The sequence below is a fragment of the Leopardus geoffroyi genome, chromosome B4, assembly GCF_018350155.1.
Source record: "Leopardus geoffroyi isolate Oge1 chromosome B4, O.geoffroyi_Oge1_pat1.0, whole genome shotgun sequence".
NCBI classification, from domain to species: Eukaryota; Metazoa; Chordata; class Mammalia; order Carnivora; family Felidae; genus Leopardus; species Leopardus geoffroyi.
In genome coordinates, this window is record NC_059341.1 from 10,883,270 (window position 1) to 10,899,815 (window position 16,546).

Consider the following 16,546-nt stretch of genomic DNA (forward strand, 5'->3'; position numbering starts at 1 on the left):
GCAGAGGGAAAAGGAGAGAATCTCAAGCAGGCTCCACACTGTCAGCACAGAGCCTGACATGGGACTTACTCCCATGACCCTGGGATCATGAACTGAGCTGAAATCAAGAGTTGGATGCTCAGTCAACTGAGTCACCCAGGCACCCTGGCATTTCACTTTAAATGGAACTGAAGTTTTCTAAACAACTGTGCAGCACTTGACTTTCACACAAAAGCAATATATTAGCAGCCAGCCCCTTTCACCAGAACCAGCTACACTATTAAAAAATTTGTGAACTTTTGGGGAGTCTAAATGTGGAACGGAGCTATATGTGTTTATTCTAAGTCATCAGGTCAAAAAGACCTTAAAATGCTCATCTTTTTTAGAATGAGAATCAACCATGGTAGTTTCTCTGCTTGCTTAATCCCTGACCTCAAAAAGACTAGTAAGGACAGTGCTTTTAAGCCTCTAAGTTGTATGGTGTTAAATGCACCTCTTGGAGGGCTCTTTAAATAAGAGATAACCTAGTTCCGATTTATAGAAGCATTTCTTTTGTAAGCAAGGATTATTTTTGAAAGAAGATAAAACATTAATGCCTGATGTTAGAGTATCCTAAAGTTTTCACACACTAGCTGAGGGGTTGCCTGGGGTATAACAGATCTCTACTCTTTAGAAACTTTCCTTCTGAGCCAGTGCAAGCTAGAAATTAAAGTAGCTGCTTAAATAGGATTGTTGTGGCTCCCCACACGGCCACCGCCATGACCAGGGCCATTCCAAGAAGGCAAAGGATGTGGTCTTTATCGTCAAAGGGCTAGTTGTATTTGTATGTGTATTTTGTTTTTCTTGTAAGGAATTCTTCCTCTGAATGCTTTATTTAATGGAAGGCATAGCTAGAACAAGAACAAATTGGCCAAATCCTGAAATACTTGAGTAAGAGGCAATCTTTCGAATGTGTTTTGTTTTTTCCTTTGAAACTTCAGGATGGCCTCAGTACAACACAAGGCAGCGCGTCTTTGCAAAGTTAAGTAAGGCGGTTCTGGAACTTGCTACCTCGGTAGGTGATACAGATCCAGAATAAAAATTTCAAGAAGAATTTGGAGACGTTCAGCAATGATGGCTGTTTAAGGGGACAGAGGAAGCTTTGGGTGTAGGGTTCCCTGTAGTCTTAACCCCATCGGGCTGGCTTCTGGAGCATATGTCTCACAAAACTGCCCTGGGTGCCAGGGACAGAGGCTGCTTCCTGCTGCTGTGCTTGGGTGCCCCTTCTGTATGTGGTCCTGCAGCCGACAGGCCTCCTGGAGCTTTCTCTAGGACAGAAGGTGACTGGCTGGTTGAACAGAGTGGGAAACTCTTAATACCCACAGCTCTTAAGAGACTTTTTAATGCACATATTTCTCTGAGGGTGGGCTAGAAACATCTCGAATTCCCAAGCATACCCCTTGTTCATTTTTATCTCCACCTTGGGCAAAAACAGTGATCCCGATTCATTCCTGGGTTTGTTTGGAGATTTACTACTCAGTGAACTGTCCTGAAACCCTCCCTTCTCCCTGAGCTAACACATGTTGTGGCCCTAGAGTCACATAACCAGTCTGTGATCAGACAGCATTTGCCAGCTCCTGATTACGCCCTTCCTTCTCCAAAAGCCTTTGATGCCTTTTGGCCTCACCCGATCTTCATGGAATCAGAAGGTAGAGCAGTAAACACTGTCTGCGTGGCTGGGACGGGTGAAGACAGGGTCAAGCACAGCGACTGGACACAGCAGGGGCTGGATGATTTCAAGGAGAGGAAACAACAGAGGATAGAAAGGAGAGGCAGACTGGTCAGCAGTAACCCCAACTTCCTTGCCATTCTGGATCCTTAGCCTCGCTGAGCCCACAACTTGCTGGTCGAAGCAGCCATTTTACGACAAAGCTTGCAGAGCTTTTATAAAAGTTAAATTCAGTAAACGTTTAATAAATGGCTGCTGCGTACAGGAGCACAGCGCAGTTGATGAGTACGACACGGTTTTCATCTTTTCGGAAACTCGCAATTCAGTGGCAAGTGTGAAGTCCTGGGACAGCGTGACGGGTTTCAGAAGGGATCTGGGAGGGCACACGATACCAGGCACGCGAGGCGGGTCCGTCCTATTGGAACTTCTTTATAATACTGCCTCTTGAAGGAAGCTTAAGGCCGCCAGGGAGCCCAGCTGTAATCCTTCGAAGCCATGGTTCTTTAGATCTGTAATCAAAACCGTGCACACATCTCCTCCCGCGCTGGTTTGTTTGTGTCTCTTTCCGGCCAGAAGTACAGGCTTGAGTTAGCCCTGGTGCAGAATCACCAGGGTGCCTGGGTAGAGATAACCATAATTAAGCCCTTAGACTGGACTGCGGGGAATGCCAGGGCACTTACGGTCTTTCTTAGGAGATTGCCAAGGTAAGCACGGCATTTAAAGCCATGTCGGGAAGGCCACAGAGGCTGATTTCTCTGTGCTGCTCTCTGCCCCTGTTCTGCCTCAGCTTTGGGACAGTGGGGGGCGGGGGGGGGGGCGCGGGAGGGGATGTCTCTCATCAGCTTAGATTATTAAATCGGCAAAGCCTGACTCAAGCATCTGGAAGGTCATTTTTGGTGTGTGTAAAAAGAAAATGTGAACATCACTTCACACTCAGCCAAAACAACGACTCTAGGCTGCCCACCTAAGAGACTGGCCGTGAAGAGATCTTGGTTCACTTCAAGAATATTTTTAGCCATCGTAATCTTGTTCATGATTTTCTTTTTGTCTAGAATAGAGATGAGTTCTACTACTTTTTTCTCCCTCATGAGGAATTACCACAATTGTCTCAGTCTGCAGTGGTCAAGCCACATTTCTTTGTTTAAAAGAAAAAAGAAAAAAGCCTCAACTTAATTAATTCAGTAGTGTTTTAGGCAGGCGTTATTTTAGTAGGAGTAGGGCTCCTCAACGTTCTTGTTCAGCCAAACAGAGGTTTTTTTTTTTTTTCTGCTCCACACTCCCCCCAGAATGAAACTTCTGTCCCAAATCGGCACTCCCATAGGTGTATCGAGGATTGTTGACTTTTAGAATTGTTGGTAACTTTCGTTATAAAAGTCCGTCACCCGTGGCACCTGGCTGGCTCAGTTGGTAGAACATTTGACTCTTGATCTCGGGGTTGTAAGTTCAAGCCCCAGGTGGGGTGTAGAGATTAAAATAAGATCTTAAATAAGATCTTCAAAGTCTCTCATCCAGCTAATCTGGATGTTCCTCTCAGAGCTCCGCTGGGACTAGGCAGACCTTTCTCCTGTCATCTTCATGTAGGAGCGTACAGACATCAGCAACACCAGGACTTTGTCTTTCTCACAGGAGACACGTATAGCACGCGTGGCAATTACTTAAGTAGATTTAGCGTTTTGAATTTTCTGGTTTGAATATAGTAGAGATTATTTCTTCACGATCATAATATACATATTAGGGGAGAAAAGTAGATACTCTCACGTTCTTGAAGCAAAGCAGTGTTTCCCCGGGAGGCTGACAGACATTGCCTGATGCCAACGTGGCAGGGTCGAATGGGCGAGGTATGGTTCTCTACATAGTTCTTACAGGTCTGGAGATTTGTAGCCCAAATTGGTACATTACAAACACCACTGATAGAAAAGAAACTTAAAAAAATGTTCTGCTGCGAGCCCACTTCCTTCCAAACACTAGCACAAACTGGAGTTTTCTTCAGTTCGTTTCTTCCAGAGAAAGCTGCTGTTTTCGTTTGTCCTCGCTTCCTATCTTAGTTCTTTGGTGCTGAGTTAGCAAATGCTGCTTTCCAAAAGCACCAGGGACCCCCACTGCCGGGCCTCTGGCTTTCCTCCCTCCTCCACATGAGCCACCAGCCCCCGGCCTTGCTTGCTGCTGCTGTTGTTTTTCAGTATGTGACAGCTGTACGGAGGTGTCATTCATATACCACACGGTTCACCCATTCAAAGTATGCTAGTCAGTGGTTTTTAGTAGATTCACAGAGTTGTACAACCGCCATCACAATCACATTTAAAACATTTTCATCACCGGGGCATCCTGGGTGGCTCAGTCGGCTGAGCGTCCAACTTCAGCTCGGGTCATGATCTCGAGGTTCACGGGTTCGAGCCCCGCGTCGGGCTTTGCGCTGACAGCGCAGAGCCTGCTTCAGATTCTCTGTCTCCCTCTCTCTCTGCCCCTCCCCCACTCACATTCTTTCTCTTTCTCTCTCTCTCTCTCTCTCAAAAATAATTAAACATTAAAAAAATTATTTTAGGGGCGCTGGGTGGCGCAGTCGGTTAAGCATCGGACTTCAGCCAGGTCACGATCTCGCGGTCCGTGAGTTCGAGCCCCGCGTCAGGCTCTGGGCTGATGGCTCAGAGCCTGGAGCCTGTTTCCGATTCTGTGTCTCCCTCTCTCTCTGCCCCTCCCCTGTTCATGCTCTGTCTCTCTCTGTCCCAAAAATAAATTAAAAAAACGTTGGAAAAAAAAAATTTAAAAAAAAAATTATTTTAGCGTTTCCATCACCCCCAAAGATACCCCGTGCCCTTTAGCAGTCACTCCGTGTTTCCCTCCAGTTCCCTCTCACCTGCTTCCTGGCTCTACACACTTGCCTGTTCCCACCTCTGTGCGCTCCACGCACTGCCTCTTCCTCAAGGCCCGTCTCCCTCTCTCGCATCCCTGCCTGGGGGATGGGCAGCACCAGCATCTCGGTGTGGGGCGGGGGGGGGGGGAACAGGAGGAACAGACGGGGCATGTGCCCGTTTCCTGGCCCTGAAGACCCTGTTCCCCTGCCCTTGGCACTGGGCTCTTCTCTGTTTCTGCCTTCTCCTCCCCTCCCAGGTGCAGGCAGAGGCCCGGTTCATGTGGAGGGCAGCTTCTTGTCTGGGGAATCAGGTAGCAGACTGAGCCCGCAGCTTTTTTGGGGGGGCCGTGCCCCACAGGTCAGCGTTCAAGGCCAGGCTGAGCACAGAGAAGGCGCGTGGGCACACACACCAGGCTCACGGCCTGTACCAGCCTCTAGCCCCAGGGAGAGACCTCAGATGGGGTGAGGATGCAAGAATCTGAGTTTTTGAGGACCCCGGCCTCTGATCTTGGATAAGTATGTCATTAGAAATAGAAATGAGGTGAACAAAGCAAAAAGCAAGAATAGACTAATTCTAGTCTCGGCCACGCCATGGAGTAGTTAGCAGCTGTATGACCCTCAGAGTCATTTCATTGCCTCTGAACCCGGCGTCACATCTTCCAGTGAAGGAGCTGGACTGATTGATCGGTGTGTTGTGTCTTTCGTCCTGTGGGTCCTGGAATCTGTCTCAGAACACAAAATGGTTGCGTAGGGCCTGCCCTTTCTAAGTCCATTTTCTTTTCTTTTTTTTTTAATAATATATTTTTAAATGTTTGTTTATTTTCAGAGAGAGAGAGCACGAGTGCCCACAGGTGGGGAGGGGCAGAGAGAGAGAGAGAAAATCCCCAGAGGCCTCTGCACTGTCAAGTGTAGACTCGCTGTTGACACAGGGCTGGATCCCACGAGCCGTGGGATCATAACCTGAGCTGAAATCAAGAGTCAGACACTTAACTGACTGAGCCACCCAGGCACTCCCTAAGCCTATTTTCCAAATGAAATCTTACGTTGGGACTTCTTGCTTTGATGTTGGATTAGATCTGCAGGGGTTTTATGCTCTGTTCGTATTTTCGCCCCTTACTTGGTGTCGGAAGTCGGCATGTGTCTTAAGCTGAAGGGCTGTTACAGGCCAGTTGCCCGTTTAATTTTACTGTCTGTACACCTAACCAAAGTAGATTCTCTAAGAAACTTGTGCATAGCCCTATCGAAACGCTGAATTGGGGAAGGCAAAGTAGGAGGAAGAGGGTAGAGAGCATTAATATATTTCCTCAGACGTTTTATTTGATGATAGTTGTTACCACTATCACATCATCCTAACCACCCGTGATGGTTGTAATTATTAATTACAGGGGCCTCTGTTATGCTAAGAGCACTAGTGATTTTAGACTTGCAAGGTTTTTCTGTTCCATCACTGTGCTAAACCACTCCGCCTGGAGAGGAGACACATTTGACATGTCTTACGGTGAGTCTGGGGAAGCAGGAGAGTTAGGAGGCTGAGTGCTGAATGCATAGGGGACAAGGTGGTCTGGCAAGATGGAGGTATGTGGGGGAAAGATGAGGCAGGAATGCCCTACACCATACGCTGTGACCCTCCAGATGATCCCACCAGTGTTCAAGAAATTCTAGAAAAATCACAAAATGAACGGTGTCGCTGGATTTCGGAGGAAGCTTTCCTGTTCTGGTTGGCAGAGGGACAAAGCAGACAGACATGGCGAGGAGGCAGCTGACGTTTTGGTCACAGTGACGAGACAGCCTGTAAGCTCTGTGGGTGGTTCAGGGGTGCCTCCCACACAAGGCTCCTCTTTAAGGGTGAACACCCTGCTGGGGCTGCAGCCCTGGGAGAGGGACAGCTACGGGAGAGAAGCTAATAGGAGGTGCTGGTTCTCTGTTGTATTTGTTTCTCTCTTTTTTAAGTTTGTTTATTATTTATTTTGAGAGAGAGGGGGCGTGGAGAGGCAATGAGGGAGGGGAAGAGAGAGCACGTGAGTGGGGGAGGGGCAGAGGCGAGGGAGAGAGAGAATCCCAGTCAGGCTTCATGTTGTCAGCACAGAGCCTGACGCGGCCTCCAACTCAGGAACCATGAGGTCATGACCTGAGCCAAAGTCGGACGCTTAACCAGCCAAGCCAACCAGGTGCCCCTGATTCTACATTTTAAATCTCTGTCAAATCTCGTCTCCTCCTCTGTTCCCGTCACCCCTGCTCTAGTTTAGGTGACCCTTGAAGTCTCATCCAGGTTGCTTCCCACGTTGGCTGTTCCTCACACGATAGCCAACGTGGTCTCTTTGGACACAGATATAACTGCCCCCCCTGTGTTTGACTCTCACCCACTTCTTTCAGACTATTGGCAGATATCAGTTCCTCACCAAAGTTTTCCAGATCAGACCCCTTTCCCAAAAGTGGGGATTGGTACCCGTTTCCTTAACACCCTGCAGTCACCTCGTCAGAGCCATTTCTAGACTCTGAAGTAAATACCTGTTTTCCCATCTAAAGCCCTCTTTAGATGATCAACTAGACAGCAAGAACTTTATTTACGCTGTTGTATTTACATTGCCCGTGTTCAATAGATACTCAAATATTTGCATGTATGATTCAGTAGATGCTATGGAGTAGGCTGGAAGTGTGGTCACATTTAAATCGGACCATAAAGGATAGGTAAGAGGTGGCTATGCAGGGACAGGCACTGATGATGTGAACACAGGCACAGGAGATGTCAGGTGGTTTGATCTGATTAGAGTACGGAGCAAGAGTTGGCAAACTACAGCCTGTGGACCAAACCTAGGCCCCCACCTGTGGTTTTTTGTTGTTGTTGTTTATATATTTTTGAGAGAGAGAGAGCAGACAGCATGAGCAGGGAGGGCCAGAGATAGAGGGAGACATAGAAACCAAAGCAGGCTCCAGGCTCTGAGCCATCAGCACAGAGCCTGACATGGGGCTCGAACCCACAAACCGCAAGATCATTGACCTAAGCTGAAATTGGAGATTCAACTGGCTGAGCCACCCAGGCACCCCTGGACCCTCACCGTCTTTGTAAATAAAGATTTATTGTAACAAAGCTAGACCCGTTCGTTAACATACTGTACATTCCCACTACATGGGCAGAGTTGAGTAGTTGCCATGGTAAAGCCTGCAGAACCTAAAATATTTACTCCCTGTCCCCTTACAGAGGAAGTTACCACCCCTGCAGTAGAGGAGAAAGGGGAGAGCAGTAAAGAGATGAAATGTGAAAAGTAGGTAGGGCTGGATCCTGAATAAAGTGTAAATTCCTTAGTCACGTGTTCTGTAGATGACCATATTGGGTTTTTTAAAACCTATTTCTCTTTCCCTTGGTCCAGTGCTCAATAGAAGATAGTCAGGAACGCTTTATGCCCATTTTCCCTCACAGTACCTTGCCCCTCTTCTAATGCCTTTCACACTGATCCTGTTTTTACAGGGAGTGTTGAAGTTTTCAGGGACTGTACACTGCTAGGTATGCAGACTGATAAAATTACACGGATCTAGTTAATATGAACCTGCTCTAATTTCAGCTAGAGAAAAAGTATTCTTAAACTCAGTCTTTCCTCCCCACCCCACCCCCAAAACATCTCAGGAAAGGTGGAGCAAAAAGATAAGCTAAGAACTAAAATTAAAATCCTAGGGCATATTGTTCCAAAAGTTGACATTTAAAAAAATTTTTTTAATGTTTATTATTTAGTTTTTGAAAGAGAGACAGAATGAGAGCAGGGGAGGGGCAGAGAGAAAGAGGGAGACACAGAATCCGAAGCAGACTCCAGGCTCTGAACTGTCAGCACAGAGCCCAAGGTGGGGCTCAAACCCACACATTGCAAGACCATCACCTGAGCCGAAGTCAGACGTTCAACCAACTGAGCCACCCAGGTGCTTGTAAAAGTTGACATTTTAAAAAGATATATACAGGGGCGCCTGGGTGGCGCAGTCGGTTAAGCGTCCGACTTCAGCCAGGTCACGATCTCGCGGTCCGTGAGTTCGAGCCCCGCGTCAGGCTCTGGGCTGATGGCTCAGAGCCTGGAGCCTGTTTCTGATTCTGTGTCTCCCTCTCTCTCTGCCCCTCCCCCGTTCAGGCTCTGTCTCTCTCTGTCCCAAAAATAAATAAACGTTGAAAAAAAAAAATTAAAAAAAAAAAAAGATATATACAAAACCTGATGGCAAAAAGAGGAAAATTCCAGGCCAGTCTGTCTTGTGAACAGAGATGCAGAAAGTCTAAACAAAATATTAGCAAATCAAATTCAGTGATGTATAAAAAAGATAGCATCACAACCAGATTGGACGTGTTCCAAGAATGCAAGGTTGGTTTAATATTTGAAAATCAATCATTGCAATTCAGCTCTTGGACAGAATAAAGGAGAAAAGGGATATGATCGTCTCTCCTCAGCCTCCTCGGCCACAGCATCCTTTATGTGGGGAGTTGTCCTGTACACTGTGGGATGTGGAACACTGCTCCTGGCCTCCACCCCCTAGATGCCAGCGGCGCCCACCCATCTGTGACAACCAGAAGTGTTTCCAGGCACTGCCAAATGCCCTGTGAAGGGGAACCTCTCCACCTGCTGAGAACCACTATAATACATAAAGAGATTTGACAAAATCCAAAACCCACTCATTATCTTAAAAACAAACACACTTCGGGCGCCTGGGTGGCTCAGCTGATTAAGCATCCGACTTCGGCTCAGGTCACAATCTCACAGTTTGTGAGTTCAAGCTCCATGTCGGGCTCTGTGCTGACAGCTCAGAGCCTGGAGCTTGCTTCAGATTCTGTGTCTCCTTCTCTCTCTGCCCCTCCCCCACTCGCACTCTGTCTCACTCTGTTTCTCAAAAATAAATAAATGTAAAAAAAAAAAATGTTTAAACAAACAAACAAACACACTTGGGGCACCTGGGTGGCTCGGGCTGGAAACTTCAAGACATTCTCGAGAGAAGTCACAGAACCAAATCAGTGCCTACCCAACATTAGCACATCAGTATTTCCCAGAGTGTATGTTAACACAGAGACTGGAGGCCCTTAATGTTCCTGATGCAGCAGATCTAAGGTGGGGCCCAAGCATTTGTAGTTCTAGGTGCTGTGGCTGCTGGTCGAAGGGCCACAGTGTGAGAGCCACTAATCTGAGTAAGTGAGGGCGTGTACCATATTAGAGGAGTCAGAACGTTGGAAAATTCAGTTCTCCTCAACTTGAGGAACTTCTGTGTAGTCCCCGTCAAAGTTCCGGCAGAGGGGTATGTGTGTATGTGTGTGTGTGTGTGTGTGTGTGTGTGTGTGTGTGTGTGTAGCTGGGTGTCTGGAAACTGACAAGCTGATACTAAAATTTACATGGAAGTAAAAAGGATCGAAAGAGCTATCACAGACTTAAAGATGAACAGCAGAACTGGAGGGCTTTAAACTACCAGATCTGGAGACTTGTAATAATTAAAACAATGTTTTAGGGGTTCCTCGGTGGCTCAGTCGGTTAAGCGACAGACTTGGGCTCAGGTCATGATCTCACATTTGTGAGTTCAAGCCCCACGTTCAGCTCTCTGCTGTCAATGCAGAGCCTGCTTCAGATCTTTGTCTCCCTCTCTTTTTGCCCCTCCCCTGCTCTTGCATACACGTTTATTTTTCTCTCTCAAAAATAAACATTTTAAAAAAAGAAACACTGTATTAGTGGTATATGAGTAGACAAGTGGACAAACAGATAAGAGAATTCATAAACAGACAGACACGTACACTGTCATTTGACTTACAACCAAGGGAATATGCAGTGTTCAGGGATAGTATTTTCAAGGTCCGGTGCTGGACAATTGGATGTCAACTTAGAAAACAATGAGGGGCACCTGGGTGGCTCAGTCTGTTAAGCATCTGACTCCTGATTTCCATACAGGTCATGATCTCATGGTTGTGAGTTCGAGCCCTGCAGCAGGCTGTGCACTGACAGTTTGGAGCCTGCTTGGGATTCTCTCTCCCCCTCTCTCCTGCTTGCCTGCTATCTCTCTCTCTCCAAAATAAATAAATAAATAAACATTAAAAAAATAAAGAAGACAATGACTCTTGACCTCACACCATACATAAAAGTTCATTCCAGATTAATTGTCGCACTGAATATGGAAAGTTAAAAATAATGCTTCTAGAATAAAACAGGTGAGTATCTCCATGACCATGGAGTTGGTAGTGGTTTCCTAAATAGGACACAAAAAACTCTAACCATGAAACATTATGCTACATTAAAATTAAGGACTAGCCATCACAAGACTCCCATTAAGAGAGAAAAGGGAAGCTAGTGAGTAGTGGCCGATACTTGCAATAAATATTTCCAGTAAAAGATTTCTATCTAGTATGTATAGTCCTGTATTTTTAAAAAGACAACTGGATAGAAAAATAGGCAAAAGATTTGAACAGGCACTTTGTACGAGGATCTCCAAATGGCCAGTTAAGTATCATGGGGAAAAAACATGGCCCAACACTGTTCATCTTCTTGGGAACGGACCGGACATCAGAATGAGACTCGCGTATGCCAGCTGCATGGGGAGAACAAGCAGGCGTGCCCATGGGAGTCACACTGGGACAGGCATTTTGGAGAACTGTTTGTATCTACCATAATGGACACATATCTGTGACCCAGCACTTGTATATAGGTTTGTATCTGGTGGATGTGTATTGCTTATTCTCCCGAGCCGCATTCTGCTCTGTCTCCTGACCCAACCCATGCTGTGGATCTCTCTCCAGAGACTTTCCATTCTGTCTGCCCACCGAAACCGGCTGCAGACAGGTGCCTTTCCCTGAATCCTCCGGCCTTGAGGATCAAGCTAATACAGTCAAGCCCGGTGGAGACATTTGCATGTATTCTTGGGTTAATTATACCAAAAACAAATGGATGCCTTAAACGAAAGAACGGTCACTAAATCTGTGGAGCCAGCAGGCTCTGGGATGGTCTGGGAGTCAGGTGCTTTGGGTGGGCTGGCGGGCATTTGCGTAACCTCTCAGATCCCAGTGTGAAAAGCATTCCCCTGCACCGCCTGGGTCAGCTCTTAACTGAGTTTGCTTCCACACCTTTTCTGTTGTTTTATCAAAGTTCACACTCATAGAGGGTCAAGTAGCTTCAAAGTGTTATGAAAAGCACCCCTCCCCCAACTTCCTACTCACTAGAGGACACGACTTTTAACTCCTACCCATTTGTTATTTGCTTTCTAATTGACGTTTTACTGTATATCTTCCCAGTATTTTATGTATGTGGGTATATATTAAGTATGCACATACTTGAGAGACAACTCTTATTTTCCATCTGCATTTTTCTCACTTAGCATTACATTGTTCGGAAAACACCATTTAAGATTCCTGTGTAATATTCTGTCTGTGAATGTGTCTTGATTTGTTTAACCATACCCTTATTGTTGGACATTTTTTTTAATGTTTATTTATTTTGAGAGAGAGCGAGGGAGTAAAGGAGATGCAGAGAGAGGGAGAGAGAGAATCCCAAGCAGGCTCCATACTGTTAGCACAGAGCCTGATGCAGGGCTCGATCTCACAACCACGAGATCATGACCAGAGCAGAAATCAGAGAGTCAGACGCTTAACCAACTGAGCCACCCAGGCACCCCTGGACATTTTTGTTCTCTCACTACTGTGAATATGAATATAATTAATGTGTGTGTGTGTGTGTGTGTGTGTGTGTGTGTGCATGTAGGTGTGTGTATGTGTGCACGTTACTCTAGGTAAATGGGTTCATAGATACGTGATTTTTCTCATAACCATAGTTTTCTATGGTTCATAACCTTTCGGGTTTTATTTGCTTGCTTTGTGCTCTCAGCCCTCTGGCTTGCTGTGCATCAGACTGGTTGTTGTCTGCACGGCTGACGTCCCGGGGATGTCAGTTGAGTCCCGAGATCCCCTTTGGCTTTCTCTCGTCCTCCCCTGGTCTTGTGTTGTTTCTTGGTTTACTCCCTCGTCTAGGGGAAAACCACATTCCCCTACCACCCTGCAGAAGCTTTCTGAGAAAGGCATATGTGGGGGATGCGCTGTGTAGACCTCGCGTGTCTTAAAACATCTTTATTCTACCATAACCTTAATTTGGTTAGGCGTAGAATTCTAGTTCTCTGTTCTCTCCGAATCTTAAAGGAATCATGACACTATCTTCTGGCTTCCTGCTGAGAAGTCTGTTGCTGTTCTGATTCCTGGTCTTTTGTTTTGTGACCTGTTTTTTCTCTCTGGGGAGCTTTCACGATCTTGCCCTCCGGTGTCGGTGTCCTGAGATTTCACAGGGACGTCCCTCAGCCCTCATAGGTCTGTTTCATTCTTGTTCATTAGATTTTCTGATGGCCCCTTTACATTCGGAAACTCAGGTCTCTCAGCCCAGGGGCCTCTCCTTATTTTACTTATTTATTTTGATTACTTTCTTCCCTTCTACTTTTCTAATTTATCTTTCTGGAGCTCTCATTATTTCAGATGTTGGCCCTCCCATACTTATCCTCTGATTTTCTTATCTTCCTTATTTTAAAACAAATTTTGACTATTTGTTTTACTTTACTAGTTTCTCCACTTTACCTTGTAGGCTTTTATTTTGTTTTTCAGTCCTGTGGTCCAAGTGTTAATTTCGAAGAGTTGTGTTTTTGTCTTGTGGGTTTTTTTTTTTTAAATAAGATCATATTCTTGATGGATTCAGTATCTCCACAACTCTCTGAGGATATGAATGGTAATCTTGTTGAAATTGTCATCATTCTGCATAGTTTGTTTTTGTAAATTGCTTTCTTTTCCTTTTTGTCTGTTCGGCTGCGTCTTTCATGGTGAGACTCCGTGATCCTTAGGCGTGTGCACGGGTTTAAGAGGAGAACGTTGAGAAGCTGGTCAGAAATCAGGGGGTTTGTTGACTGTCCTCTCCCCTGTAGGGGCATGTGGCTGAGCTGCTTCGTTGGGGAGCCCATGGTGTCGGCCCCTTTGGCCCTTGGATTCAGATACCTCAGGGAAGACTTCCAGACTTCTGTCCAGAGGGCAGCAGGTTGGCTTCCTTTACTGCTCGTTTTCATTGTGGTCTCTCACTGTCAACTCTGCTTCAGATCCCTCTTTTACCTTCTTTTAAAAAACATCTAGTTTTCTGTTGGGGTGACCTCATTCCTGCTGAACCACTTCTGCTCTTTACACAGAAGTGGCCCTTCCTCTTGGCCCTCTTGGCCCCGCTCCTCTTGGCTCTGCTCCCAGTACCCTCAGCACCTGCGAAGGGGTGGGGGGGCGGCGAGGGGCTCCCTTGTACTCAGCAGGTGGGTCACCAGCTTCCCACAGCTGCTAAAAATCAGATTCCTTGGGTCTCCGGAGTCGGCTGCACCTGTCCTGCGGCTGCCTAACTTCCCACACTCTGTTACTGCTGTCTCTTTTCCTCTTCTTTTTTGTCTTTGTGATTGGTGCCTTCCAACAAAAATGAATCCCATTATTGTTTTCGTGAGGTTTCTGGAGGAAAGGAAGCTAAATATGTGCATTCATGGCCACTGTCTTTATCCAAAGATGTCCCCCACTGCTATTGTGGGAAGACATCAGAGAGCAGGAAGTTGAGAACAGTGTTCCTTCCCAAGGAGGCTTGGAGAAGAATTCTTTTTCTGTCATTGACTCCCTAGGAGCCATAAGACTGGAGTTAATAATAGATTCTAAGACGCTTTACTTGCTACAGTTTCTTGGCAGCGTTCTTTTTCACGCAGGTACCACGGGGAGGACACAGGCACGGGTTTGTCAGTGGGCCACCTGAATGGCAGATCCTCCCTGACGGGAACTTGTAGAGGGACGCGGATTCCACCCAGGGCTCTGCAAGAGATCCTGACTTTGTCATGGCTTCTCTCTTCAGCAAAACAACTGTTTGCTTTCTCCCTTCCGTTCCCAACCCCCACACCCGTGACACAGGATGATGAGACCCTCAAGTACCTGACACATGAGGAAAAGGATGTCATCCTGTTTTTTGAAGAGACTATTGATTCCCTGGAAGATGATTGTGAGGAGCAAGTCCTGTGTGACAGCGGCGTGCACTCCCACTCTCCAGGGTCTCTGGACGAGAGCGCTTCCAGTCACTCGGAGCCAGGAGATGTCATCGATTTAGTGCAGCCGGCACCTGAGGAGGGGGAACCCGAGTTCCTCCCGGCTGCGACTGAGACAGCAGGTGAGGAGCAAAGCCCAGTCCCCAGCCTCTGACTCGGTTCGTTAGTGTCATTCGGGACACTGTGGTCTTCCCGTGTGTGTGCCAGTGTGGACGCTGTGGGGGTTTTTGCAGGGTGGAGTTTGAGTGTCCAACCAGTAGATGCTTTCGTAGCATATTAGGAGATAACACATGAAGGGAAAGTTCAAAGGAACTAGAATAAAGAATGAGACTGGCAGACCGTACGAATCTATTTCATATACAGTAAAACCTTGGTTTGTGAGCATAATTCGTTCCAGAAACATGCTTGTAATCCAAAGCACTCGTATATCAAAGCGAATTTCAAGAACCATTGGCTCGGTTGTGATCATGTGATGTTCAGCATCACGTACTACTGATATCAGTCTTGCTCGTTTATTAAGTTAAAATTTATTGGAAACGTTTGCTTGTCTTGGGGCGCCTGGGTGGCTCAGTCGGTTAAGTGTCCAACTTCAGCTCAGGTCATGATCTCGCGGCTTTTGAGTCTGAGCCCCGTGTCAGGCTCTGTGCTGACAGATAGCTCAGAGCCTGGAGCCTGCTTCCGATTCTGTGTCTCCCTCTCTCTCTGCCCCACCACTGTTCGCACTCTGTCTCTCAAAAATGAATAAAATTTTTTTTAATATTAAAAAAAAAAAAAGAAACGTTTGCTCATCTTGTGGAACACTCGCAGAACATGTTACTTGCAGCCCAAGGCTTTACTGTATAGTAAAAAGAAAGAAAATTGGAATTGACTTCCAGGTATAACAATTCATTCTACAAACAGAACATACAAGTTTCTGTTTATATATATATTTTAGCCTGTGAGGTTTGATCTCAGATTTTGCACAATCTTATGCCCCCTCTTTCTATGGCATGACTTCCCAAGGTGGGAGTATTTGGGCTAAAAAGTTAGCTGGTTCAGGAAAACAGGAAAAGGGCAGCAAGAGTTTGGCTTAGTGTCTACTTTGCAGGTCTGTTGGATTCAGGGCAGCCTCAAAGGAGAGGCGTGCTTTTTGTCCTTTGAGTGCTGTGAGAAGAGCAAGGGGGTGGATGAGGTGGGATTGTCTTGCACTGTTTCTCCTGACTGGAAAAGATGTTGGAAATAAACATAGCAAGGGGATAAGGATTAGAAAGGAGGAGGGAAAAAACAGAAGGGAAAGTATTTTGGCTCTTACTACAAAATACTGCCATTTGTCACAAGCGTCTAGAAATACTTTTTCTCCCTCTGTGTGCGTGTGTGTGCGCGTGAGGCTGTGCATTACACCGGTTTCACAGACTGGGGTTCCAGACTCCAGATGAGGAGCTTAGTTTACAGCCGTGTCTTCAAAGAAGAGACTTAATTACAGATGTCCCGTTTTTATCACACGTCTTTGAAGTGTAGTTCCTAAAATGCATTTGAACCTGCTGGTCATTTAAAAGTGCCAGATCATCTGCTTGTGCCAAGGAAAACACTTATGGAGAGAAAGCCGCCTTGCCCGTCAGTGTCTAACATGATACTTCCACAGCGGTTTTAAGTGCCTGCCCCAGCAGGCGTTGGGTGAGATTCCGAGGATACAGGGATAAAAATTAGACACGGCTTACAGTTTTGCAGTGGGAGACAGGTGCGTGATTGTAAGTGCAAATAGTGTTGGGTGACCTGCGATCTGTATCTGTTTAGGCGGAGGAGGATGCCACCCGTCCGTCCCGTCTCCATTTTCCCTCGGTGACACCCCCTCCCAGGCGGGTTATCGTTCCCTCCTGTTTACTCGCCTCCTTAGAAGCCTGCGTGCGCGTGCGCGGTGTGCGTCCCAGGTCCCGAGCATTCAGACGCGAGTCTTTCACCATCACTGATAGGTTCCTTCTCGCCAAGAAGGGGGTGAGACT

At 46.5% G+C, this 16,546-nt stretch overlaps 1 protein-coding gene and 1 long non-coding RNA gene across 3 annotated transcripts in view; one reads left to right on the top strand and one right to left on the bottom strand.

The window, feature by feature from the left end:
• PROSER2 (proline and serine rich 2) overlaps positions 1 to 16,546 on the top strand; it is a 46,054-nt gene that overhangs the window by 26,319 nt on the left and 3,189 nt on the right. For both annotated transcript variants that reach the window (XM_045466245.1, XM_045466246.1), the window contains exon 3: positions 14,437 to 14,689. In XM_045466245.1, coding sequence (XP_045322201.1) covers positions 14,437 to 14,689 — 253 coding nt within the window. The remainder of the gene's footprint in view (positions 1 to 14,436; positions 14,690 to 16,546) is intronic.
• LOC123591687 overlaps positions 1 to 16,546 on the bottom strand; it is a 49,431-nt gene that overhangs the window by 10,424 nt on the left and 22,461 nt on the right. The gene's annotated exons all lie outside the window — the stretch shown is intronic.